Source organism: Callionymus lyra, chromosome 4 (genome assembly GCF_982586985.1).
Source record: "Callionymus lyra chromosome 4, fCalLyr1.hap1.1, whole genome shotgun sequence".
Classification (NCBI taxonomy): Eukaryota; Metazoa; Chordata; class Actinopteri; order Syngnathiformes; family Callionymidae; genus Callionymus; species Callionymus lyra.
The window spans coordinates 455,001-465,854 of record NC_141821.1 but is presented as its reverse complement, the minus strand read 5'-3'; the positions used below and the strand labels follow the sequence as shown (position 1 = coordinate 465,854).

The following is a 10,854-nucleotide window of genomic DNA, read 5'->3' as shown; positions in this document are numbered from 1 at the left end:
TACCAACATGTATGTATGTAACACGTATGTTTACCAACATGTATGTATGTAACACGTATGTTTACCAACATGTATGTATGTATGTAACACGTATGTTTACCAACATGTATGTCATGTCAACATCCTGGCGAGTAAAGCTGCTACTGATCTTGTTTTATCACATTAAAGATGTTCATGAAACATTATTGTTAACATTCAAAACAAACATGATCTTGACATTGACATGAAAACACAGGATCACATGTTTACAACATGATTCATGAATTGATTTATTTTCTATATTTTTACACGCGTGAGACTTCCGCCACCTGGTGGCCAAAAGTAGTAAAATCAGTCGTAGAATCTGACAAAGATGTTTATTATTGAAAAACAGAATTCATTCAAAGTTAGGGGATTCTTGAGCTGTAAGGTCAAAGGTCAGCCCATGGAGACAGCCAGCAGAGTGGGGGCGCCGCTGTTGTAGTTCATCTTCCTGCAGTGATCCATCCTGATGCTCTTCATCTCCTGCAGGACAACACAAGGTCAGGTGTGACAACAGGAAGTGCTGTTATTGTGACGCACCTCCGTGAGCCGCGGCCTCTGGATGCAGTGCACGTAGGGTCTCGGGCTGCTCTCCATCTGGTCCGAGCCCACCTTGTAGCAGACGGCACAGTCCATGAGCGGCTGAAGAACAACAAGAAGTTACTTCCCTGGACTCGACACAAACGTCTCACGGTCTCACTCTGTCGTTCCTGAAGGGACACAGTTGAGGGTCCGACGCCGTCGTTCCTCGAGGACATCTGGTGGGCTTCAGGTGGAAGTGGTGGAAGTAGTAGGTCAACCCGAATCCAGACTGTGGACCGAACACATGGACCTCTGGTCATAATGTTTAGGCTCCAAACAACCGTCCACAGACGATCTGGAAGAACTTGAGTTTTCACCCTTAACTCTAGAACCCTTACCTTGACCTTTGACCTCACCCTGAACCTTCAGCCAGACCCTTGACCTCTCCCTGAACCTTAACCTTCAACCTGACCCTTGACCTCTCCCTGAACCTTAACCTCACCCTTAACCTTCACCTCACCCAGTCCCGGAGTGAGTCACACCCTCAGGTGCAGCAGGAAACACATCAAGGGAGTTCAAGGTCAGGAATTCCCCAGAATTGAGGTGTGAAACCCTGGAAAGTCTGAATCAAATACCAACAAAGTGACACCAGAAGAAACTCCTGGAGGAGTACCCAGAGAGGCCTGAGTCTTCAAAAGTCGAGGGACGGAGGGAGACCACCTGAAGAATCTTCTCACCCCCAAAGAACTCTCAGAAGAACCCCACACCCCACGACCCGGCAAGAACCTCTCACAAACCTTTCAAGAACCTCTCGAGAACCTCTCAAGACCCTCTTAAGAACCTCTCAAGAACCTCTCACAAACCTCCCAAGAACCTCTCAAGACCCTCTCAAGACCCTCTTAAGAACCTCTCAAGAACCTCTCACAAACCTCTCAAGAACCTCTCAAGACCCTCTCAAGAACCTCTTAAGAACCTCTCAAGACCCTTTAAGAACCTCTCACAAACCTCTCAAGAACCTCTCAAGACCCTCTCAAGAACCTCTTAAGAACCTCTCAAGACCCTCTTAAGAACCTCTCACAAACCTCTCAAGAACCTCTTAAGACCCTCTCAAGACCCTCTTAAGAACCTCTCAAGACCCTCTTAGGAAGCTCTCACAAACCTCTCAAGACCCTCTCAAGAACCTCTTAAGAACCTCTCAAGACCCTCTTAAGAACCTCTCACAAACCTCTCAAGAACCTCTCAAGACCCTCTCAAGAACCTCTTAAGAACCTCTCAAGACCCTCTTAGGAACCTCTCACAAACCTCTCAAGAACCTCTTAAGACCCTCTCAAGACCCTCTTAAGAACCTCTCAAGACCCTCTTACAAACCTCTCAAGAACCTCTTAAGAACCTCTCAAGAACCTCTTAAGAACTTCTCACAAACCTCTCAAGAACCTCTCAAGAACCTCTTAAGAACTTCTCAAGACCCTCTCAAGACCCTCTCAAGACCCTCTCAAGACCCTCTCAAGACCCTCTCAAGACCCTCTCAAGACCCTCTCAAGACCCTCTCAAGACCCTTAAAATCTTTGCTGAAAGTTGAATATATTCACCGCGATGTCGGACTTCTTCAGGGACCTCAGGAAGCGAAAGTGGTGCATCATTCCCTCCAGAGAGTGAAGCTTCTCCAGGGCCAGGTCCACCCCCAGCTTGTAGTCCTCAGGGAGACCCTCGTAGGCGTCCTGGCCCAGAGCGGCGCCAGCACAGAGCAGCAGCAGGAGGACGGCGGACATGTTTCTCGGAGCTTCTCAGGCACAAACAACAGCTTCGACTGTCGACCGTCACAGTTCCAGGAAAGACACGCCCCCTGCAGCCCGCCCCCCCCGGACCCCCGGGGCCTGCAGGTGCAACAAGTCTGAACAAAACACTCGAGGAGTTTTGCAACATTTACCAGAAACTTCTGCCTCAGTTCACAGTGAGTCACTGGGAGAGAAGCCAAGAGCAGCAAAACAAGCGTCGGGTCGAGGAGGTCAGTGGAGGAGGAGGGAGGGTGAGGGGTCTGGAGGGTCTGGAGGGTCTGGAGGAGGGTGAGGGTCTGGAGGGTCTGGAGGGTCTGGAGGAGGGTGAGGGTCTGGAGGGTCTGGAGGAGGGTGAGGGGTCTGGAGGGTCTGAAGGGGGTGAGGGGTCTGGAGGGTCTGGAGGAGGGTGAGGGGTCTGGAGGGTCTGGAGGGTCTGGAGGAGGGTGAGGGGTCTGGAGGGTCTGAAGGGGGTGAGGGGTCTGGAGGGTCTGGAGGGGGGTGAGGGGTCTGGAGGGTCTGGAGGAGGGTGAGGGGTCTGGAGGGTCTGGAGGGTCTGGAGGAGGGTGAGGGGTCTGGAGGGTCTGGAGGGTCTGGAGGAGGGTGAGGGGTCTGGAGGGTCTGAAGGGGGTGAGGGGTCTGGAGGGTCTGGGGGAGGGTGAGGGGTCTGGAGGGTCCGAAGGGGGTGAGGGGTCTGGAGGGTCTGGAGGAGGGTGAGGGGTCTGGAGGATCTGGAGGAGTGTGAGGGGTCTGGAGGGTCTGGAGGGGGGTGAGGGGTCTGGAGGGTCTGGAGGAGGGTGAGGGGTCTGGAGGGTCTGGAGGAGGGTGAGGGGTCTGGAGGGTCTGGAGGAGGGTGAGGGGTCTGGAGGGTCTGAAGGGGGTGAGGGGTCTGGAGGGTCTGAAGGGGGTGAGGAGTCTGGAGGGTCTGGAGGAGGGTGAGGGGTCTGGAGGGTCTGAAGGGGGTGAGGGGTCTGGAGGGTCTGGAGGAGGGTGAGGGGTCTGGAGGGTCTGGAGGAGGGTGAGGGGTCTGGAGGATCTGGAGGAGGGTGAGGGGTCTGGAGGGTCTGGAGGAGGGTGAGGGGTCTGGAGGATCTGGAGGGGGTGAGGGGTCTGGAGGGTCTGGAGGAGGGTGAGGGGTCTGGAGGATCTGGAGGAGTGTGAGGGGTCTGGAGGGTCTGGAGGAGGGTGAGGGGTCTGGAGGGTCTGGAGGAGGGTGAGGGGTCTGGAGGATCTGGAGGAGTGTGAGGGGTCTGGAGGGTCTGGAGGAGGGTGAGGGGTCTGGAGGGTCTGGAGGAGGGTGAGGGGTCTGGAGGGTCTGGAGGAGGGTGAGGGGTCTGGAGGATCTGGAGGAGGGTGAGGGGTCTGGAGGATCTGGAGGAGTGTGAGGGGTCTGGAGGGTCTGGAGGAGGGTGAGGGGTCTGGAGGGTCTGAAGGGGGTGAGGGGTCTGGAGGGTCTGGAGGAGGGTAAGGGGTCTGGAGGGTCTGACCTCTGAGCTACAGCACTGAGGTGTCCTGGGTCTGACCCCTGGCCTCCTCCCAGCTCAACATACCTGAGTCTCTCTTGATGACAGAGCTCAAACCTGACCTCAAAACCTGACCTTACGACCTTCAAGACCTGACCTCACTACCCGGACCTCACAACCTATCCTTACGACCTTCACGACCTGACCTCACGACCTTCACAACCTGACCTCATAACCTGATGACCTGACCTCACAACCTAACCTCAAGACCTGACCTCACGACCTGACCTGACCTCACCACCTGACCTGACCTCACGAAGTGACCTCACGACTTGACCTCACCACCTGATCTCGTGACCTAGCTTCAAGACCTGACCTCACGACCTGACCTTACAACCAGACCTCAAGACCTGACCTCAAGCCCTGACCTTACGATCTGATCTCACGACCTGACCTCATGACCTGACCTCAAAACTTGACCTTACGACCCGACCTTGTGACCTGATCTCACGACCTGACCTCACGACCTGACCTCAAGACCTGACCTGACGATCTGACCCGACCTCACGACCTGACCTCAAGACCTGACCTCAAGCCCTGACCTTACGATCTGATCTCACGACCTGACCTCACGACCTGACCTCACGACCTGACCTCACGACCTGACCTCACGACCTGACCTCACGACCTGATCTCACGACCTGACTTTGTGACCTGACCTCACGACTTGATCTCATGACCTGATCTCACGACCTGACCTCACGACCTCGGCTCAGAAGAAGTAAACGTTCTCATTTTGTTCCAAAAAAACAGATGCAAGTCAAGAAACAAGATGAATTAATTTTATTTGTTTCTTCTGCTTCATAATAAAAACATGTTTTTATATTTATTATCTTGAATGTTTCAACAGAAGCAGGAAGTGACACAAACTGAACGTGTCGTTGCTGGTTCAGCTCTCGGAGGTCGAGGCCAGAAGGGTCGGAGCTCCACTGCTGTAGCCCAGCGTGTTGCAGTGCTGGACTCTGGTCTTCTTCATCTCCTGAGGACACAAGGTCAGAAGGTCAGAAGGTCAGAAGGTCAGAAGGTCAGAAGGTCAGAAGATCAGATGATCAGAAGGTCAGAAGATCAGAAGATCAGAAGTCTGAAGGTCAGAAGATCAGAAGTCTGAAGGTCAGAAGATCAGAAGATCAGAAGATCAGAAGGTCAGAAGATCAGAAGTCTGAAGATCAGAAGATCAGAAGATCAGAAGATCAGAAGACTGAAGGTCAGAAGATCAGAAGATCAGAAGTCTGAAGGTCAGAAGATCAGAAGATTAGAAGTCTGAAGGTCAGAAGCGCAGAGGTCAGAAGTCACAAGATCAGAAGTCTGAAGGTCAGAAGATCAGAAGATCAGAAGATCAGAAGATCAGAAGTCTGAAGGTCAGAAGATCAGAAGTCTGAAGGTCAGAAGATCAGAAGATCAGAAGATCAGAAGATCAGAAGATCAGAAGATCAGAAGGTCAGAAGATCAGAAGTCTGAAGGTCAGAAGATCAGAAGATCAGAAGATCAGAAGATCAGAAGTCTGAAGGTCAGAAGATCAGAAGATCAGAAGATCAGAAGTCTGAAGGTCAGAAGATCAGAAGTCTGAAGGTAAGAAGATCAGAAGATCAGAAGATCAGAAGATCAGAAGATCAGAAGATCAGAAGATCAGAAGATCAGAAGATCAGAAGATCAGAAGATCAGAAGATCAGAAGATCAGAAGATCAGAAGGTCAGAAGTATGAAGGTCAGAAGATCAGAAGTCTGAAGGTCAGAAGATCAGAAAGACCAGAAAGACGAAATGTCAGAAGATCAAAAGGTCAAAAAGTCAGAAGGTCACAGGGTCAGAAGGTCAGAAGGTCAGAGATGACGACACTGACCTCAGTGAGCGACGGCCGGTGGATGCAGTGAAGGTACGGTTTAGGCTCTGCTTCGATTCTCCCGCTGAGCAGCTTGTAGCAAACGCTGCAGTCGATCAGTGGCTGTGAACACGACACTCTGACGCAGGAGTCTCACGGACACGTAGAATAAATAAATAAACTCAACACAACATGGACATGATCAGTTCAGTGTGAAGGTGATTTGAAACATATTGAGTTGAACCGAGAGACTCAAGAGACTCAAGAGACTCAAGAGACTCAAGAGACTCAAGAGACTCAAAGAGACTCGAGAGACTCGAGAGACTCAAAGAGACTCAAGAGACTCAAGAGACTCAAGAGACTCGAGAGACTCAAGAGACTCAAGAGACTCAAAGAGACTCAAGAGACTCAAGAGACTCAAGAGACTCAAGAGACTCAAAGAGACTCAAGAGACTCAAGAGACTCAAGAGACTCGAGAGACTCAAAGAGACTCAAGAGACTCAAAGAGACTCAAGAGACTCAAGAGACTCAAGAGACTCAAAGAGACTCAAGAGACTCAAGAGACTCAAGAGACTCAAGAGACTCAAGAGACTCAAAGAGACTCAAGAGACTCAAGAGACTCAAGAGACTCGAGAGACTCAAAGAGACTCAAAGAGACTCAAGAGACTCAAGAGACTCAAGAGACTCAAGAGACTCGAGAGACTCAAGAGACTCAAGAGACTCAAAGAGACTCAAGAGACTCAAGAGACTCAAGAGACTCAAGAGACTCAAGAGACTCAAAGAGACTCGAGAGACTCAAAGAGACTCAAGAGACTCGAGAGACTCAAGAGACTCAAAGAGACTCAAGAGACTCAAGAGACTCAAAGAGACTCAAGAGACTCAAGAGACTCAAGAGACTCAAGAGACTCAAAGAGACTCAAGAGACTCAAGAGACTCAAGAGACTCAAGAGACTCAAAGAGACTCGAGAGACTCGAGAGACTCAAAGAGACTCGAGAGACTCAAGAGACTCAAGAGACTCAAAGAGACTCAAGAGACTCAAGAGACTCAAGAGACTCAAGAGACTCGAGAGACTCAAGAGACTCAAGAGACTCGAGAGACTCAAGAGACTCAAGAGACTCGAGAGACTCGAGAGACTCGAGAGACTCAAGAGACTCAAGAGACTCAAGAGACTCAAGAGACTCAAAGAGACTCAAGAGACTCAAGAGACTCAAAGAGACTCAAGACACTCAAAGAGACTCAAAGAGACTCAAAGAGACTCAAGAGACTCAAGAGACTCAAAGAGACTCAAGAGACTCAAGAGACTCAAAGAGACTCAAGAGACTCAAGACACTCAAAGAGACTCAAGAGACTCAAGAGACTCAAAGAGACTCAAGAGACTCAAGACACTCAAAGAGACTCAAGAGACTCAAAGAGACTCAAGAGACTCAAGACACTCAAAGAGACTCAAAGAGACTCAAAGAGACTCAAGAGACTCAAGAGACTCAAAGAGACTCAAGAGACTCAAGAGACTCAAAGAGACTCAAGAGACTCAAGACACTCAAAGAGACTCAAGAGACTCAAGAGACTCAAAGAGACTCAAGAGACTCAAGAGACTCAAAGAGACTCGAGAGACTCGAGAGACTCAAGAGACTCAAAGAGACTCAAGAGACTCAAGAGACTCAAGAGACTCAAGAGACTCAAAGAGACTCAAGAGACTCAAGAGACTCAAAGAGACTCAAAGAGACTCAAGAGACTCAAGAGACTCAAGAGACTCAAAGAGACTCGAGAGACTCGAGAGACTCGAGAGACTCGAGAGACTCGAGAGACTCAAGAGACTCAAAGAGACTCAAAGAGACTCAAAGAGACTCAAGAGACTCAAGAGACTCAAGAGACTCAAAGAGACTCAAGAGACTCAAGAGACTCAAAGAGACTCAAGAGACTCAAGAGACTCAAGAGACTCAAAGAGACTCAAGAGACTCAAGAGACTCAAGAGACTCAAGAGACTCAAAGAGACTCGAGAGACTCGAGAGACTCAAAGAGACTCGAGAGACTCGAGAGACTCAAGAGACTCAAAGAGACTCAAGAGACTCAAGAGACTCAAGAGACTCGAGAGACTCGAGAGACTCGAGAGACTCGAGAGACTCGAGAGACTCGAGAGACTCAAGAGACTCAAGAGACTCAAGAGACTCAAGAGACTCAAAGAGACTCAAGAGACTCAAGAGACTCAAAGAGACTCAAGACACTCAAAGAGACTCAAAGAGACTCAAAGAGACTCAAGAGACTCAAGAGACTCAAGAGACTCAAGAGACTCAAGAGACTCAAAGAGACTCAAGAGACTCAAGAGACTCAAAGAGACTCAAGAGACTCAAGACACTCAAAGAGACTCAAGAGACTCAAAGAGACTCAAGAGACTCAAGACATTCAAAGAGACTCAAAGAGACTCAAAGAGACTCAAGAGACTCAAGAGACTCAAAGAGACTCAAGAGACTCAAGAGACTCAAAGAGACTCAAGAGACTCAAGACACTCAAAGAGACTCAAGAGACTCAAGAGACTCAAAGAGACTCAAGAGACTCAAGAGACTCAAAGAGACTCAAGAGACTCAAAGAGACTCGAGAGACTCGAGAGACTCAAGAGACTCAAGAGACTCAAGAGACTCAAGAGACTCAAGAGACTCAAAGAGACTCAAGAGACTCAAAGAGACTCAAGAGACTCAAGAGACTCAAAGAGACTCAAAGAGACTCAAAGAGACTCAAGAGACTCAAGAGACTCAAGAGACTCAAAGAGACTCAAGAGACTCGAGAGACTCGAGAGACTCGAGAGACTCGAGGGACTCAAGAGACTCAAAGAGACTCAAGAGACTCAAAGAGACTCAAGAGACTCAAGAGACTCAAAGAGACTCAAGAGACTCAAGAGACTCGAGAGACTCGAGAGACTCGAGAGACTCGAGAGACTCGAGAGACTCAAGAGACTCAAAGAGACTCAAAGAGACTCAAAGAGACTCAAGAGACTCAAGAGACTCAAGAGACTCAAGAGACTCAAAGAGACTCAAAGAGACTCAAAGAGACTCAAGAGACTCAAAGAGACTCAAGAGACTCAAGAGACTCAAAGAGACTCAAAGAGACTCAAAGAGACTCAAAGAGACTCAAAGAGACTCAAGAGACTCAAAGAGACTCAAAGAGACTCAAGAGACTCAAAGAGACTCAAGAGACTCGAGAGACTCGAGAGACTCGAGAGACTCAAAGAGACTCAAGAGACTCAAAGAGACTCAAGAGACTCAAGAGACTCAATGAGTCTCTCAAGAGACTCAAAGAGACTCAAAGAGACTCAAAGAGACTCAAGAGACTCAAGAGACTCAAGAGACTCAAAGAGACTCAAAGAGACTCAAGAGACTCAAGAGACTCAAGAGACTCAAGAGACTCGAGAGACTCGAGAGACTCGAGAGACTCGAGAGACTCGAGAGACTCAAAGAGACTCAAAGAGACTCAAGAGACTCAAAGAGACTCAAAGAGACTCAAAGAGACTCAAGAGACTCAAAGAGACTCAAAGAGACTCAAGAGACTCAAAGAGACTCAAGAGACTCAAGACACTCAAAGAGACTCAAAGAGACTCAAGAGACTCAAGAGACTCAAGAGACTCAAAGAGACTCAAAGAGACTCAAGAGACTCAAGAGACTCAAAGAGACTCAAGAGACTCAAGAGACTCAAGAGACTCAAGAGAGTCAAAGAGACTCGAGAGACTCGAGAGACTCAAAGAGACTCAAAGAGACTCAAAGAGACTCAAGAGACTCAAGAGACTCAAAGAGACTCAAAGAGACTCAAGAGACTCAAGAGACTCAAGAGACTCAAAGAGACTCAAAGAGACTCAAGAGACTCAAGAGACTCAAGAGACTCAAGAGACTCAAAGAGACTCAAGAGACTCAAGAGACTCAAGAGACTCAAGAGACTCAAAGAGACTCGAGAGACTCGAGAGACTCGAGAGACTCAAGAGACTCAAAGAGACTCAAAGAGACTCAAAGAGACTCAAGAGACTCAAAGAGACTCAAGAGACTCAAGACACTCAAGACACTCAAAGAGACTCAAGAGACTCAAGAAACTCAAAGAGACTAAAGAGACTCAAGAGACTCAAAGAGACTCGAGAGACTCGAGAGACTCAAGAGACTCAAGAGACTCAAAGAGACTCAAGAGACTCAAGAGACTCAAGAGACTCAAAGAGACTCAAGAGACTCAAGAGACTCAAGAGACTCAAAGAGACTCAAGAGACTCAAGAGACTCAAGAGACTCAAAGAGACTCAAAGAGACTCAAAGAGACTCAAGAGACTCAAGAGACTCAAGAGACTCAAAGAGACTCGAGAGACTCGAGAGACTCGAGAGACTCGAGAGACTCGAGAGACTCGAGAGACTCGAGAGACTCAAGAGACTCAAAGAGACTCAAAGAGACTCAAAGAGACTCAAGAGACTCAAAGAGACTCAAGAGACTCAAGACACTCAAAGAGACTCAAAGAGACTCAAGAGACTCAAGAGACTCAAAGAGACTCAAAGAGACTCAAAGAGACTCAAGAGACTCAAGAGACTCAAAGAGACTCAAGAGACTCAAGAGACTCAAGAGACTGAAGAGACTGAAGAGACTCAAGAGACTCAAAGAGACTCAAGAGACTGAAGAGACTGAAGAGACTCAAGAGACTCAAGAGACTCAAGAGACTCAAGAGACTCAAGAGACTCAAGAGACTCAAAGAGACTCAAGAGACTCAAGAGACTGAAGAGACTCAAGAGACTCAAGAGACTCAAAGAGACTCAAAGAGACTCAAGAGACTGAAGAGACTCAAGAGACTCAAGAGACTCAAGAGACTCAAGAGACTCAAGAGACTCAAAGAGACTCAAAGAGACTCAAGAGACTGAAGAGACTGAAGAGACTCAAGAGACTCAAGAGACTCAAGAGACTCAAAGAGACTCAAAGAGACTCAAGAGACTCAAAGAGACTCAAGAGACTCAAGAGACTCAAGAGACTCAAAGAGACTCAAGAGACTCAAGAGACTCAAGAGACTCAAAGAGACTCAAAGAGACTCAAAGAGACTCAAGAGACTCAAGAGACTCAAGAGACTCAAAGAGACTCGAGAGACTCGAGAGACTCGAGAGACTCGAGAGACTCGAGAGACTCAAAGAGACTCAAAGAGACTGAAAGAGACTCAAGAGACTCAAGAGACTCAAAGAGACTCAAAGAGA

The 10,854-nt window shown here is 48.6% G+C and overlaps 2 protein-coding genes across 2 annotated transcripts in view; both read right to left on the bottom strand.

The window, feature by feature from the left end:
* Positions 1–341: 341 nt before the first annotated feature.
* LOC148080519 (uncharacterized) lies at positions 342–2,354 on the bottom strand. The gene is made up of 4 exons (XM_087788381.1): positions 2,133–2,354; positions 722–832; positions 562–663; positions 342–504 (listed from the first exon to the last, which is right to left on the bottom strand). Exons 1-4 carry the CDS (start codon positions 2,310–2,312, stop codon positions 418–420), a joined length of 480 nt encoding a protein of 159 aa, XP_087644507.1. The 5' UTR covers positions 2,313–2,354; the 3' UTR covers positions 342–417.
* A 2,252-nt stretch (positions 2,355–4,606) lies between these two features.
* The window catches only part of LOC148080518 (uncharacterized), a 7,102-nt gene continuing 854 nt past the window's right edge, over positions 4,607–10,854 (bottom strand). Inside the window, exons 3-4 of the mRNA XM_087790254.1 lie at positions 5,676–5,777; positions 4,607–4,817 (exon numbers count right to left, since the gene is read on the bottom strand). Of these exons, the coding sequence (XP_087646380.1) occupies positions 4,728–4,817; positions 5,676–5,777 (192 nt within the window). The 3' untranslated portion in view covers positions 4,607–4,727. The remainder of the gene's footprint in view (positions 4,818–5,675; positions 5,778–10,854) is intronic.

Coding starts and splice junctions, on each gene's coding strand:
- LOC148080519 (XM_087788381.1), bottom strand. CDS start 2,312: ATGTCCGCCGTCCTCCTGCTGCTGCTCTGTGCTGGCGCCGCTCTGGGC. Junction 833..2,132: donor TGAAGAAGTCCGACATCGCG/GTGAATATATTC, acceptor TTCGGTCCACAG/TCTGGATTCGGGTTGACCTA. Junction 664..721: donor GTCCCTTCAGGAACGACAGA/GTGAGACCGTGA, acceptor GTTGTTCTTCAG/CCGCTCATGGACTGTGCCGT.